This window comes from Pristiophorus japonicus, chromosome 14 (assembly GCF_044704955.1).
Source record: "Pristiophorus japonicus isolate sPriJap1 chromosome 14, sPriJap1.hap1, whole genome shotgun sequence".
NCBI classification, from domain to species: Eukaryota; Metazoa; Chordata; class Chondrichthyes; family Pristiophoridae; genus Pristiophorus; species Pristiophorus japonicus.
Genome location: NC_091990.1, coordinates 75,694,050 through 75,710,596, shown reverse-complemented (window position 1 = coordinate 75,710,596; position 16,547 = coordinate 75,694,050). Strand labels below are relative to the sequence as shown.

General features: G+C 46.3%; 1 protein-coding gene across 1 annotated transcript in view; it reads left to right on the top strand.

Annotated features, from left to right (window-relative positions):
* Positions 1-5,539, top strand: part of LOC139279611 (mucin-6-like) — an 838,525-nt gene extending 832,986 nt beyond the window's left edge. Inside the window, exons 65-66 of the mRNA XM_070898726.1 lie at positions 2,837-2,939; positions 5,079-5,539. Coding sequence (XP_070754827.1) covers positions 2,837-2,939; positions 5,079-5,250 — 275 coding nt within the window. The 3' untranslated portion in view covers positions 5,251-5,539. The remainder of the gene's footprint in view (positions 1-2,836; positions 2,940-5,078) is intronic.
* The last annotated feature ends 11,008 nt before the right edge of the window (positions 5,540-16,547 follow it).

The window sequence follows — 16,547 nt, the reverse complement described above, 5'->3', positions numbered from 1 at the left end:
GAGTTCTTTATTAAGATGGAGAGTGACACAGTTAATTCAGAAACTAGGGTCCTGAACTTAAGGAAAGGTAACTTCAATGGTTTGAGGCGTGAATTGGCTAGAATAAACTGGCAAATGATACTTAAAGAATTGACGGTGGATAGGCAATGGCAAACATTTAAAGATCACATGGATGAACTTCAGCAACTGTACATCCCTGTCTGGAGTAAAAATAAAATGGGGAAGGTGGCTCAATCGTGGCTAACAAGGGAAATTAAGGATAGTGTTAAATCCAAGGAAGAGGCATATAAATTGGCCAGAAAAAACAACAAACCTGAGGACTGGGAGAAATTTATAATTCAGCAGAGGAGGACAAAGGGTTTAATTAAGTGGGGGAAAATAGAATACGAGAAAAATCTTGCCAGGAACATAAAAATTGACTGCAAAAGCTTCTATAGATATGTGAAGAGAAAAAGATTAGCGAAGACAAACGAAGGTCCCTTGCAGTCAGATTCAGGTTAATTTATAATGGGGAACAAAAAAATGGCAGACCAATTGAACAAATATTTTGGTTCTATCTTCATGAAAGAAGACACAAATAACCTTCTGGAAGTACTAATAGACCGAGTGTCTAGTGAGAAGGAGGAACTGAAGGATATCCTTATTAGGCGGGAAACTGTGTTAGGGAAATTGATGGGACTGAAGGCCGATAAATCCCTGGGGCCTGATAGTCTGCATCCCAGAGTACTTAAGGAAGTGGCCCTAGAAATAATGGATGCATTGGTGATCATTTTCCAAAAGTCTATCGACTCTGGATCAGTTCCTATGGACTGGAGAGTAGCTAATGTAACACCACTTTTTAAAAAGGGAGGGAGAGAGAAAATGGGTAATTATAGACCGGTTAGCCTGACATCAGTAGAGCGGAAAATGTTGGAGTCAATTATGAAGGATGAAATAGCAGCGCATTTGGAAAGCAGTGACAGGATCGGTCCAAGTCAGCATGGATTTATGAAGGGAAAATCATGCTTGACAAATCTTCTGGAATTTTTTGAGGATGTAACTAGTAGAGTGGACAAGGGAGAACCAGTGGATGTGGTGTATTTGGACTTTCAAAAGGCTTTTGACAAGGTCCCACACAAGAGATTGGTGTGCAAAATTAAAGCACATGGTATTGGGCGGAATATACTGACATGGATAGAGAACTGGTTGACAGACAGGAAGCAGAGAGTCGGGATAAACGGGTCGTTTTCAAAATGGCAGGCAGTGACTAGTGGAGTGCCGCAGGGCTCAGTGCTGGGACCCCAGCTCTTTACAATATACATCAATGATTTGGATGAAGGAACTGAGTGTAATATCTCCAAGTTTGCAGATGACACTAAACTGGGTGGCGGTGTGAGCTGTGAGGGGGACGCTAGGAAGCTGCAGGGTGACTTGGACAGGTTAGGTGAGTGGGCAAATGCATGGCAGATGCAGTATAATGTGGATAAATGTGAGGTTATCCACTTTGGGTGCAAAAACGCGAAGACAGAATATTATCTGAATGGCGGCAGATTAGGAAAAGGGGAGGTGCAACGAGACCTGGGTGTCATGGTTCATCAGTCATTGAAAGTTGGCATACAGGTACAGCAGGCGGTGAAGAAGGCAAATGGTATGTTGGCCTTCATAGCTAGGGGAGTATAGGAACAGGGAGGTCTTACTGCAGTTGTACAGGGCCTTGGTGAGGCCTCACCTGGAATATTGTGTTCAGTTTTGGTCTCCTAATCTGACGAAGGACTTTCTTGCTATTGAGGGAGTGCAGCGAAGGTTCACCAGACTGTTTCCCGGGATGGCAGGACTGACATATGAGGAGAGACTGGATCAACTGGGCCTTTATACATTGGAGTTGAGAAGGATGAGAGGGGATCTCGTAGAAACATATAAGATTCTGACGGGACGGGACAGGTTAGATACGGGTGGAATGTTCCCGATGTTGGGGAAGTTCAGAACCAGGGGACATAGTCTTAGGATAAGGGGTAGGCCATTTAGGACTGAGGTGAGGAGAAACTTCTTAATTCAGAGAGTTGTTAACCTGTGGAATTCCCCGCCGCAGAGAGTTGTTGATGCCAGTCCATTGCAAATATTCAAGAGGGAGTTAGATATGGCCCTTACAGCTAAGAGGATCAAGGGGTATGGAGAGAAAGCAGGAAAGGGTTACTGAGGGAATGATCAGCTATGATCTTATTGAATGGTGGTGCGGGCTCGAAGGGCCGAATGGCCTACTCCTGCACCTATTTTCTATGTTTCTATGTTTCTCATCTGGGGAAAGGGTTACCCACTTGTGCAGTAATCTGGGGAAAGGGTCACGTCAGTTTTCCAACCTCCCAATTTTAATCGCAAAGATTTCAATAGGATAAAGATTGAATGGGTTCTACAATTGTGATTTGTTGCCCCAGGTTACCACTCGAGCGATGAAGGTGAAAATTACTCCCCGCATATCACCCGAGGACAAATGTTTAAACTTCTGTCTAAACAGAGGCCGAATCGTTCAACTCGAGGGGCAGTGCATAAAATGGGTGGGAGCTGATCGGTCAACCTTTCTCACAGCGCTCCTCATTGGACTTCAATGGAAAAGGAAGTGGGCGGGGTTTGCAAGCAGCAACCAATCCGCTACCGCCCAGTTTACAAGCCTGCATTCGTTGCAACTTCTGTCCAGAAACTCGAATTACTGTACATAAAATGCTACTTATGAATAAGTTAACAATATAATCCTTCTTAAGAATATATATTTTTATACATTTTAATTAGTGTCTGAATGTCATTAATGTATTCCTTAAGATATTTATTTTACAATTTCTCTGTACCTAATTTCCATTCACAGCTGAGTGTACACTTATTGCAAACACAGTCATACTGGAGAAGGATGATTGCAAAGCAGAAGTAGTTCTCAATCGTTGCAAAGGACGTTGTAATTCAGAAGCCATGTAAGAAATCTTTGCTCGAGTGATATCAACTCTCACTAAAGTAAGAGTGTTAACAGATCAGTGCAATGTAAAACAATTAAGCAGTGCTGGCGTATAAAACATCCAGGGTCAATTTCCTCAGAGCCTTTCCCGCTCCGATGCTGTAACTTCAGCTGACGTTTGGCAGAAATCCTGTTCACGCAATCAACGTGACCGCCAACATCACAGCACAAGAACAGAAAAAGCTCCGAGAAAATTATTCTCAGACCAGTGCCTGTGAGTCCTGGATCCCACAACTCTGGATCCATGGGCAGTCTGTTCCTCAATGTCTGCTGGGAAGGTGGCAGACACGTTTCTCATTCGCCAGCTCCTTCATGCTCTGCTAATTACTCAGTGCCACAGCCTCACTAAACATTATTGAATTCCTCCCCCCCAGGCTGAAATTATCTGATCTGGTTCCTGGGAATATAGAAACACGACCCGCAGGGGCGACATTGAAAGGGTTGGGGCGGAGAAACATGGGCAGGATCATGCTCCATGGACTACTATGTGGCCTGTTTCGCATAATCCCCTTCATGTTTGTGGAACCTTGCTGTGTCCAATGTGACTGCTGTGTTTACATGCATAACAGTTATTGTACTTCAAAGTGTAATTCTTTGGTTGTAAAGCAATTTGTGATAACCTAGGACACAAAAGGCACCAAGTGCAAGTTCAATTTTTCATTCTAAACAACTCGACAGATATTTGAAAAGTTAAATACTTCAGTTAACTCAGACAGTGGATCTATGGAAGCTGTATGTCAGTTTCACCTGGATGAATGATATTGAAAGCTGTTAATCATTTGAGTTCTTTCCATTTAAATACAGCCACTCCCTCTAATACTCCAGTCAAGGCTCTGATTAATGCAGGGTGATAAACCCGAAGAATGTTACAGATAAGGAGTCTGAATTTTCGCTGCAAAAGCAGGTTAATCTGGGCAGTTGGGAATACAAAATGATCTGGGGTCAGGTTTCGGCAGGTCAACCTTTTTCTGCCCATCACAGGTTCCTAGAAGGAGGGCTGATCCCATAATACACCCACACACATATTCTGATGACATGTGGATGAAGGGGATATTAATTCAAGGCTTGTCAGACCCATACATTCCAGATAGAATAGCGTTGTTATTCGAACACCCTTGTACCAGGACAACCACCTATCTGGTTCCGAACCACGCAGTATTATTTCGGGGTAAAAACAGAAAATGCTGGAAATACTCAGCAGGTCAGGCAGCATCTTTGGAGTGAGAAACAGAGTTAACGTTTCAGGTCGGTGACCCTTTGTCAGAACTGGAACAAGTTAGAGGTGTAACAGATTTTTAAGCAAGTATGGGGGCAGGGAAAGAGAGAAGGAGAGGAAAGGACAAAAGTGCAGAGACGATCACAGGTTTGTGAAAGTATATCTTCATGTTTTCCTGTTTTTTTTTTGTATATCTTGTTTTCTTATAGATCTTCCCTCTTTATTTTGATTAGTTTGTTAAACGTTAAAAGGTTGATTTTCCTTTCTTTGCGCCCAGGCAACATTCATTTGCTGGGTATAGAACAAAGGGCTGGGAAGCCTTAGCAATGGTTCTCTGTCCCCTTTACTCTGCAGTCCTCCTTGGTTTGGGGGCGGGGGGGGGGCGATGGTTTGTGCTGAAAGGAGGCATGAGCATAGCAATAGAATGCACAAGATGCACACATCACTGCATCTCCTGCCTCTTTCTTTTTCCTGGGCCTCCACTTGACAGAGACCTAACCAGAGCAGTGCCTAAGGTTACTGGCCCTTAATGCTTGCACCCAGACCATCAGATCGGAGGATCTGAGACAGGGCGCAAAAAAGTAAGTACCTTTTCAGGCAGCAAGACAACAGTGCCAGAAGGCCTTGAAGCCGGCAGCTATTATTGTTGCTCTGCAAAGAGCCTGAAGCTGAAAATAGAGGCTGGGGCAGGTCAGATGCTTATGAGCACAACATTTTGAACTGGTACAGCTTTCCAGAGTCATTCATCCTTACGATTTCTTTTACCCTTCAAGAACTGTTTAGTTAATCGCGGAAAAACATTAATGTGTGCAGCAAAGGAGAAATTTTGAATGTATCTTTCTGTTGTGTGAAATGACTGATGCTGCTGTTTCTAATTGACAGATATAATAGTGTGTCGGGCTGGATAGAAATATACTGTGGCTGCTGTGTACCGAAGAAGTTTACAAAAGTGACTGCATACGCCAGTTGTGAAAATGACCGAATGATGCTCATAGACTACATCCTATTCCAAGAATGTGAATGCAGTGCTGATGTGTGTAAATCTAACCACTAGAACAATGAAGCATTTGGTGTAACCAAGAATGGGTGAGACACATTCTCCCAGAGGGATATCCACCAAAAACCACATCATCAACGCAAATGTGTCAATATAATCGCACCTTTAGAATGAAGAGAGAGCACTCATAATTGTAATCGTAATGGAGATTTTACAATGAATGAATACCAACCACCTTTGTCTCTTCTTACTCATTTCCTACAGAGCACACATATGTCCATTTGTTAAAGATAATCTTGTGCTGTCTGCAATGAATAATAAACATTGATTTAAATGATTTGAAGAAGATTGTTTCGGTTCTATTCATTTCTCAATGTAATATAATTTGACCAGTAACTAGTGGGGTGCCGCAGGAATCAGTACTGGGACCCCAACTATTTACAATCTATATTAACAACTTGGAAGAAGGGACTGAGTGTAACGTAGCCAAGTTTGCTGATGATACAAAGATGGGAGGAAAAGCAATGTGTGAGGAAGACACAAAAAATCTGCAAAAGGACATAGACAGGCTAAGTGAGTGGGCAAAAATTTGGCAGATGGAATATAATGTGGGAAAGTGTGAGGTCATGCACTTTGGCAGAAAAAAAATCAAAGAGCAAGTTATTATTTAAATGGAGAAAGATTGCAAAGTGCCGCAGTACAGCAGGACCTGGGGGTACTTGTGCATGAAACACAAAAGGTTAGTATGCAGGTACAGCAAGTGATCAGGAAGGTCAATGGAATCTTGGCCTTTATTGCAAAGGGGATGGAGTATAAAAGCAGGGAAGTCTTGCTACAGTTATACGAGGTATTGGTGAGGCCACACCTGGAATATTGCATGCAGTTTTGGTTTCCATATTTACGAAAGGATATACTTGCTTTGGAGGCAGTTCAGAGAAGGTTCACTAGGTTGATTCCGGAGATGAGGGCGTTGACTTATGAGGAAAGGTTGAGTAGGTTGGGCCTCTACTCATTGGAATTCAGATGAATGAGAGGTGATCTTATCGAAACGTATAAGATTATGAGGGAGCTTGACAAGGTGAATGCAGAGAGGATGTTTCCATTGATGGGGGAGACTCGAACTAGAGGGCATGATCTTAGAATAAGGGGCTGCCCATTTAAAACTGAGATGAGGAGAAATTTCTTCTCAGAGGGTTGTAAATCTGTGGAATTTGCTGCCTCAGAGATCTGTGGAAGCTGGGACATTGAATAAATTTAAGACAGAAATAGACAGTTTCTTAAACGATAAGGGGTTATGGGGAGCGGGCAGGGAAATGGAGCTGAGTCCATGATCAGATCAGCCATGATCTTATTGAATGGTGGAGCAGGCTCGAGGGTCCCAATGGTCTACTCCTGCTCCTATTTCTTATGTTGTTATGTTCTTATGAAATGTCTAGTGGATAAAGGCACTGCTCAGCATGGTACTGAACAAAACAACAGAATTCCCAGATGTGGTCCTGATCCATGTAGAATTAGTAAATCTCCGCCAGGTGCTACAATGAACCTCCGGAGGAGAGAAGGGGAAATATATCCACTGACTTCACCAGATTGCCGATCGACGCACTCTGCATTCTCTTGCATCCTCATCCACTGGAACATCACACTCAAGTTTCTTTGATAATTTGAAGAGCGCTATGGGATATCAGTTACTTTATTAGTGTTTAAAATATTAAAATGCATTAACTTAATGGGCTACCAGTACACACCTCACAGAGACTTAACAGGATATTGGATCGAACAGGATAACAGACTGGACCCAAGAGAGTTCGAACAGGCTTAACAGACTGGATCTGATGGAATAACATGCTGCATCTAACGGGTACCTAATGGAATTTCCAGGAATTTCCTCAGCTGTTCCCGCCTCACCGCCATAATTTCACCAGAGGCGGAGTGGTAACCCTGTTTGCCCAATATTGGAATGTATCCCATCGGATAACAGAAAAATAATTACTTGAACTTGTTTGGATCCTTTAATGTAGGAACATTTCAAGGCACTTCACAGATGAGTTGTAAATGGAAATGGATACCGAGCCAGGAGAGGTGAGGAAACACATGCTTACAGAGATGGACTTTGTAAAGGTATTTAACGATGGTGAGGCAGCGGTCCGGGGAGGGAATTGCAGAGAGTAGCACCAATGTGATTGAGGGTTCTGCCACCAATGTTGGAGTGAAGGGAGGAGGTGCTGAACAGAAGACTAGTATCAGAGGAAGAGAGGGTTATAGAGTCAGAGTAGCTTGCAGAGGTAGGCTGGGGCAAGTCCATGGAGGGATTTGTAGATGAGGATAATAATTTTAAATTTAATGTTTTAGGGATGAGGAATTTGGCAATTTTTTCAGAGATCAATGGCTTTGTGAAAAGGAGGACTTCCTTTCATCTAACCTATGTTTATGTTTACTCATTTGGTATTAAACCCCCTTCATCCTGCGCTCCCTGTCTAGCTCAAATGGCCTATCCATCCCAATAGGATCTATTCCCTTCATCATTTTAAAGACCACAATTAGATCCCCTATGTTTCTGTAGTAAAGAAGCCCAAGTTCCCTAAGCCGGCCTTGATAGCTACGTTCCAGTCTCGTAGCTCTGCTCTCAACCTTTTCCACGATCTTGCTACCCCTCATCAGCAGTATTCAAGATGGTGCCACACCAAGCATTTTAGTTTAGTGTTTCCCTGTCCCAATACTCTATTCACATTGCCGCACAGGTTATAGACCTTCAATGTCTCATGAACAATGAGCTCCAGGTCTCTTCCTTGCTCCACTGCCTTCAGAAGGTGTCCCTGCAGTGCCTTCAGATGCCAGGAATTACTTTGACCGAAAGGCATTACACTGCATTTATCTACATTGAAGGACATCTGCTGCTGTTAGAGGATGGTTTTTATTTGTGAGTAGATGTCCTATCTATTCTTCAATAAGTTTCTTGAAACATTAAGTATACAGTACAGAGAATTAAAGCGACAGGCGATCGACCATATTGTCAGCAGTGAATACAATGTACTAAATTGAAAGAAGTACAAGTAAATCGCTGTTTCACCTGGAAGGAGTATTTAGGGCTCTGGACAGTGTCTTTTGCAGTATTCTTTCAATTTAGTATAATGTATTCGCTGCTCACAATGCGGTCTTCTCTACATTGGAGAGACCAAACGCAGATTGGGTGACCGCTTTGCGGAACACCTCCGTTCAGTCCGTAAGCGTGACCCCGAGCTTCCGGTCGCCTGTCACTTTAATTCCCCGCTCCACTCCCACTCTGACCTCTCCGTGCTTGGCCTCCTGCACTGTTCCAATGAAGGTCAACGCAAGCTCGAGGAACAGCATGTCATCTTTCGTTTAGGCACTTTACAGCCTTCTGGACTCAACATCGAGTTCAAAAATTTCAGACCATAACCTCTGCCTATATTTTGCTTTTATGTATTTTTGCTCTCTGTTTCCCATGGCAGCGGATAATCATCCTGCCATTCACATCCCATCTAAACTAATCTGTTTCTAACTTCTGCCATTACCATCTCAAGTTGGCCCATCATCCCTTTTGTCTCTCAAATTTATCCTGTCTTCCACCCTATCACAGGCCTTCCCTTTTGTTCTTTCCACCCCTCCCCGTTTCAGTGCTCCTTAAGACTGGCCCTGAAATTCCGGTCTCGCCAAGGCCTTGCAAAAGCCGTTTTCCAGGGCGAGATGCGCATGCTCCGAAAACCGGCTTTTCCAATCTGTCAAGATTGACAGATCCTCCGCATCCCCGAGAGAAGGAGATCCGCACAGGCGAGATTGGCTATTTGCCCATTTCATGCCCATCGATTGTCCTTCAAACTCCTGATAAAAGCAAGCACATCGCCTACTTTTATCAGCGTAAGAGTTTTAAAATTTAAACACATTTTTAAAGTATAAACCCTGTCCATTAAGGTAAGTTTATTTTAAACCCTATTAAAACACATTTAAAAAATCCACCAAATATATATTTTTTCTAAAACATCTAATTAACTTTAACTTCAATTAATTTTAAATAGATACGGTATTTTTTTATTTATTATGTTGTGTTTGCGTGTTTTAGGGGGTTATTCTCATTGATAGTAATGGGAACTCGTAAAATTGGAGTTCCCATTACTATCAATGAGAATACTGTACATTGATTGGTTGTCCAGGCCCATGTGACTCCAGCTTCTCCGTCCGTGCCTCAAAGACAGGGGCGCGCTGCGATGCGCGGGAAATGAAGGCCTCCTACCGGGATTGGAGATGCCTCTGGGACCACCAGGTACTTTCGTAGAGAAATTTCGGGTCGGAGGTGTTGGTCCGAAGGAAGCCATTATGTTCATTTTGATCATTCGCTAGTTCTGAACGAAGGGAACATTAACTCTGTTTCTCTCCACAGATGCTGCCTGACCCACTGAGATTTCCAGCATTTTCTATTTTTATCCCAATTCGGCATGCACTGTTGCATAAGGTAGGTCACTGAAGCTCTGTATGCAAAGAGAGGTGAATACGTTTCATTCTCTCGCCAGAAGAAGAAGGTGGAGTTACCAAGCGACTTCATCAGGATAGCCAGCTTCCCCACATGCAGGGTGTAAACATGCAGCTTTGTAGGTGCTACATGTGAATTCAGATATATACCGCACTGGAAGCGATTCCACGCCCTCAATGTCCAACCGCTATGCAACCCTGCTCAGCAGTCAATGCTCGGTATCCTGGCAGCAGTCATGAGACTTTCATTCTGTGACAGTCCCCTGTACCATCCGTACTTGAACCACCACGACAAACCAGGAGGTGGCTACTGGGCAACAAAAGCTATCCGCTGATCGCCTGCCTCCTGACTCTGGTACGCAACCGAATCACACGTGTGCAACATGTATATAACAAAAGCCATGCTGCCACACGGAACTTGATAGAGCAGACCATTGGCATGCTTATTCAATGCTTTCGCTGCCTGGACCGCTCTGGAGGAGCTCCGCAGTACTCGCCAGAGAGTATCTCAAGATTCATGATGGTCTGCTGCATGCTCCACAACATCACCATCATGAGGGCACAGCCCCTGCCACCACACATGGTGAAGTGCTGAGGAGGAGGAGAAGGAGGAAGTGGAGGAGGAGGAGGAGGAGGAAGTGGAGGAGGAGGAGGAGGAGGAGGAGGAAGTGGAGGAGGAGGAGGAGGAAGTGGAGGAGGAAGGGAGGATGCAACACAGCCGCTTTCTGGCTGGGCTGTCCACGATCGACTCATTCAATTGCGGTACCAGTGAATCCAACCCCAATTCCCCATTCACCAACAGTCCCAAACCTTGCCTTCCCTCTGTTACTGACCATCACAGTGTCCACATGGCCACAATGCTACAAAAAAAGCCACCACAACACAAATATTCCACACCAAATTTATAAATCAAATCATTCAATATTACTTACCAAAGTAAACGAACTATCCTTGTGCATTCCCTTCTTGCCTGTCCTAATGCTCCTACCCAGTGCTACCCCAGTGGCTGCAACATGGCTGGTGGAAGGCTGCTGACTTTCAGTGAAGGAGACTACAGATGGCCTTGGAGGACGACGTCGAGCAGCTTTGGGCCCAAAAGTCCCATCTTCGGACTGCACCACTTCGTTATGGACAGCAGCAGTCCGAGATGGCTGGTTGACAGGCAACTGCAAGGGCACTTGCGTAGTGGCAGTGCTGGGAGTACGAATGCTGTCATCCTGAGAGTGCACAGCAGGTTCATGCTCCACGGAGCCATTGCCACTCCCTTGGGGCAGCGACTCAGCAATCCTCGTAATCTGTTGGAGGACTGATTGCTGCATTGCTGTGACACCTTGCAAGCCCCTTTTAACCCTGGTAACCACAGCCACGATGGCAGCAGCCCGAGTTTGTGTGGCAGCAGTCTGAGCTTCCACGGCAGCACTCAGACATTGGGAGGCTTCTGCTTATGCTGCAATGGAAGCTGTGACATCGCCCATCAAACGCTGCATCATGGTTGGGTCCACAACTGCGCTCACCATGCTGGAATGGATGGGCTCCAAGCACTGAGCAAAGCTCTGAGCAAGACCGGCGCTGGACTCCTCCATGCTCTTTGACATTGCAGGAGGAGCAAGTGGCAGGCCTGCCAATGCAGCAAGCATTTCATTGTGCAAACCCAGCAGCGTTCTTCTGTAGGCTTCATCTGAGTCCTGTGCAGCAGAACTCGTGTGTGACCTCACACCTGTGCTAAACTTTCCCCATGCACTGGCTGCAGGCCACTCATGCCCGATGTCTCACTACATGCAGATCCCACATCTAACCTCTCGTCTAAAGTACCCAAGGAATCTGAGCATGTGGCTGCAAGCGTGAAATCCAGTGATGGTGCATCTTCTGCATCATTTCGTTCTTCCACTTGTAGTTTCTGTTCCTACACTACTGCCCGGCCAGGTTGCAGTTCTCGGGTATCTGAAAGGAGAAAGGCACAAGGGTGGGGTTGTGGTGAGGGGATTGGGGGGGGAATTAAGAGGCGCATGCTTACACGATCTGCAGCTTGTAAAACAGAAGATTTTGTGGGATGAGGGGATGTGAGAAGGAGGATTAGGTATAAGGATTGTTTCAGCCACTCAGCTAGCCACGGGCCCAGCAAAGGCCGCTCCAATAGTCTCCAACAACTTCCCCTCCATGGGGGTTAGGTCACGCAGGCACGCCGATCTCCCTGCAGGTCGCCCCTGCTGCTTTCAGTTATGAGCCACCTTGTGCTACAAAAGAGAGGGGAGTGTGTCAGTGAGTGTGGTGCAATGTGTTTGGGTGCTGTGCCTGTCATGGTTGAATCGCTGGCAGTGTGAGCAAGCTGTGAGATGTGGTGTGAGGCTTGCAGCTGTGCTACATGTGTGAAGCGTGGGGTGAAGCTGTGAAGGTGAGGTATGAGTTGTGATTGATAGAGATTATTGGTAGGTGAGTGAAGGGGTTGGTGAATTGAGCAGTGGCTGAGCCTAGTGCTCCAGTTGCAAGGATGTGGCATTTAAGCATGAATTCACAGACCTTGACCACCCTTGTGAGGTCACTAAACTTCTTGCGGCACTGCATCCAGGTCATCGGGACTACACTGCTGGTATTGACCGTGAAGACTATCTGCTCCCATTGCCTTCACAGAGTTTAGAGGGCTGCCTGTGGATAGAAGACCTCTCCCCTCCTGTCCACACCCTGCACCAAGGCCTCCAGTGCTGCATCAGAGAATCTTGGAACATCTTCTTCTTGCTCATATTCTCTTCCCCAACCACTTCCAGCACCCGCTGCTGCCTGAAGGCACCTCCCCTTTAAGAGATACAGACTACCTTTTAGAAGTGCAGGCTAACTTTAAGTAGTGCTAGTCTCGCACAAACGTGGGCCCCCTGCTGAGCCATGCAGCCACTCAGAAGCGTGTTCAGCACTAGGCTGCACACTACTATTATTTAACTGAACAGGCAGCACAAAGTTTGCGTGCCTCCTGTATCAGAAGGAATGGGCACAGGTTGATGACGCATCGCGATCCCCGCTCCCGTTTTTGGGCCTAGTCTAATTTTTAGGCCCCTATCTTTCCAGTTCCAGGCCATCTTCTTTCTTAGGGTCCAAACCATCATAAAGTTGCAGGTGCTTATCTTAAGTAAGGCTCTGAAGCCTCCCTTCTAATGAATGGAATCTTTCTATCTCTTCTGCTTTGGTACAGAGGGAGTTTGTCTGCCTGTCCTGTGTCTGTGTACTCAAGTTAGTAACTCTTTGTTACTCATGTCTCTTATTCATTTCTCTCCTTAAAGAAGAAAAACGCATTAATTTAGCGCCTTACACAACCTCAGGATGTGGCAAAGCGCTTCACAGCCAATGAAGTACTTTTGAAGTGCAGTCACTGTTGTAAAGCACTGTTATAAAACATTTTATATTAGAATGTGTCAGTGCTGTAGGGGTCAGTCTCTTTTAAAATCAATTTTTTTTTAACTTTTAATCAACCTGAGTAACTTTTTAAACAATTTGGAAAAACTTTTAAACTTTTAAACAACTTGGAAACCTTGGAGAAATCGTTAATAACTTTGGAAACTTCAGAAAAACTTTTTAAAACATCCCTCGGACTCTTAATCAACCTTAACCTTTTAAACAATTGGGGAAACTTTTATAACCGATTTTTGATCTACATCTTAGACTTTTTAACAACTCTGAGAAACTTTTTAAGCAAATTGAGAATTTTTATCAACTTTTAATTCTTAAAATAACTTTGGAAGTGACCTTCCTAATGCCTGCCCCCCCAACCAAGCCTCGGGCCATTGACCATCAATGGCACTACTCGGCGCTGAGCTTGCGGCCAACACTTCGCCGTAGGCAATTAGGCTTATCGAGCTGCGCCAGGTCTCCCGTTGTCTTGGACCCCCTTGTCACTGGACCAAGACCTTGTTCAGCTAAGCCCGTGTGGTTGTCGGTGTGCAGCGGCCACCCCACGTTAAAAGAACACACGCACAGGCATCTTCCACTCCGTCAGTATGAAATTCGGAACCTGGAACGTCAGGACCCTCATGGACAATTCCAACAGCAACACCCTGGAACGCTGCACCGCCATAGTTGCCCAGGAACTCAGACGTTTTGACATTGACATCGCTGCCCTAAGCGAGACCCGGCGGGCAGGGGGAGGCCCATTGAAGGAACATGGTGGAGGTTATACCTTTTTCTGGAAAGGAAAACCAGAGGAAGAATGTCGCCTTCATGGAGTCGGTTTTGCTGTCAAGAATGAGCTGGTCGACTGCCTCAAAGACTCCCCCTATGGGGTGAACGAACGCCTCATGACTCTTTGTCTCACCCTGTCCTGGAATCAATGTGCCACAGTCATCAGTGCATAAGCCCCTACACTCGATGCAACGGATGAGGCTAAACAGGGTTTTATTCCAACCTCGAGACATCCTTGTCCCGCGTCCCCACGGGTGACAAATTGATCCTCCTGGGTGACTTTAATGCCAGTGTCGGCAAAGACACAGCCCTCTGGGGAGGCGTGATTGGCAGAGAGGGGGTAGGGAAAGCCAACTCCAGCGGTACCCTACTCCTGACAAAATGTCTAGAACATGAACTCCTCATCACCAACACCCTGTTCCGCCAGAGGGACAAATACAAGGCATCGTGGCAACATCCTCGCTCCAAACACTGGCATTTGCGAGCCAGGGATCGCAAGGATGTGCGCATCACCCGCGCCATGACAGGAGCTGACGATTGCTGGACCCATCATCAACATTAATATAGCCCCAAAGCAGAAGGGACAGCAGAAGCAGTGCCACAAAAAAAATTAATGCCGGGGCACTGAGAGACCCATCTAAGAGAGCCCTATACAGCCAGCGCCTCACAGCTAATCTGGCGTGCCTTGGTGACCCTGAGTTGCTGAATGCCCACAGCGCTTGGTCTGCCCTCCAGGCTTCTATAACCAGTGCCTCTGAAGAGACACTTGGTCACACAACCAGAAAACATCAGGACTGGTTTGATGAAAATGATCAGGAGATCGAAGAACTAACTGATTGCAAGCTCAAAGCATTTCTGAGCCTCAAAGCAACAACCCAACTCGGGAGCTGCAAAACATTACAGACGGCTCAAGGCTCAGGTCCAACAAAAAACTTGGGACCTAAAGAACAGGTGGTAGATGGAAAAAGCACAGGAGATACAACAACTGGCCAACAGCCACGATATGCAGGATTCTTCGTTGCAGTCAAGGCCACCTACGGTCCGAACTCCCAAGGCCTCACCCCACTCCTGGCCAAGAACGGGGAAACACTCATCAAGGACACCGAGGCTGTCAGGCCCCGCTGGAAGGAGCACTTTGAAGATCTCCTCAATCAAGACTCTGCCTTTCACTCGAGTTTTCTCGACTCCATCCCGCAGCATGCGACCCGCCACCAACTCAGTGAGCCCCCAACATTGCACGAGGTAAGCAAAGCCATAAAACAGCTCAAGAATAACAAGGCTACGGGTGCGGATGGAATCCCTGCTGAGGCGCTAAAGTATGGCGGAGAGGCGCTATTGGCGCGGATGCATCTCTCATCTCTCTCACCTGGAGGGAGGAGAGCATGCCGGGAGATCTCAGAGATGCAGTGATTGTGACCATTTTTTAAAAGGGGGACAAGTCCGACTGCGGCAACTACAGGGCAATCTCCATGCTATCAGCCACTGGGAAGGTTATCGCTAGAGTTCTCCTCAACCGTCTTCTCCCTGTGGCTGAGGAGCTCCTCCCGGAATCACAGTGCAGATTTCGTCCCCTACGGGGCACAACAGACATGATCTTTGCAGCGCGACAGCTGCAGGAAAAATGTAGGGAACAGCACCAGGCCTTATACATGGCCTTCTTCGATCTTGCAAAGGCCTTTGACACTGTCAACCGTGAGGGTCTATCGAGTGTCCTCCTCCGTTTCGGATGCCCCCAAAAGTTTGTCAACATCCTTCGCCTGTTCCACGATGCCATGCAGGCCATGATCCTTACCAATGGATCCATTACAGACCCAATCCACGTCCGGACCGGGGTCAAACAGGGCTGCATCATCGCTCCAACCCTCTTCTCAATCTTCTTCGCCGCCATGCTCCATCAACAAGCTCCCCGCTGGAGTGGAACTAAACTACAGAACCAGTGGGAAGCTGTTTAAACTACGCCGCTTCCAGACCAGGTCCAAGATCACCCCAACCTCTGTCGTTGAGCTGCAGTATGCGGACGATGCCTGCGTCTGTGCACATTCTGAGGCTGAACTCCAGGATATAGTCAATGTATTCACTGAGGCATATGAAAGCATGGGCCTTACACTTAACACAAAGGTCCTTCACCAGCACTGCCCTCCAATCATCAAGATTCACGGCGCGGCCCTCGACAACGTGGACCATTTCCCATATCTCGGGAGCTTCTTATCAACAAAGGCAGACATTGATGCGGAGATTCAACATCGCCTCCAGTGAACCAGTGCAGCCTTCAGCTGTCTGAGGAAAAGAGTGTTTGAAGACCTGGCCCTCAACTCTACCACCAAGCTCATTGTCTACAGGGCTGTAGTAATACCCGGCCTCCTGTATGGATCTGAGGCATAGACGATGTATAGAAGGCACCTCAAGTCACTGGAAATATATCACCAACGATGTCTCCGCAAGATCCTGCAAATCCCCTGGGATGACAGGTTCACCAACATCAGTGTCCTCATCCAGGCTAACATCCCCAGCATTGAAACACTGACCACACTTGATCAGCTTCGCTGGGCAGGCCACATAGTTTGCATGCCAGAAACGAGATTCCCTAAACAAATGCTTTGTGCGGAGCTCCTTCATGGTAAATGAGCCAAAGGTGGGCAGTGGAAGCGTTACAAGGACACCCTCAAAGACTCCCTGGTAAGGTGCGACATCACCACTGACACCTG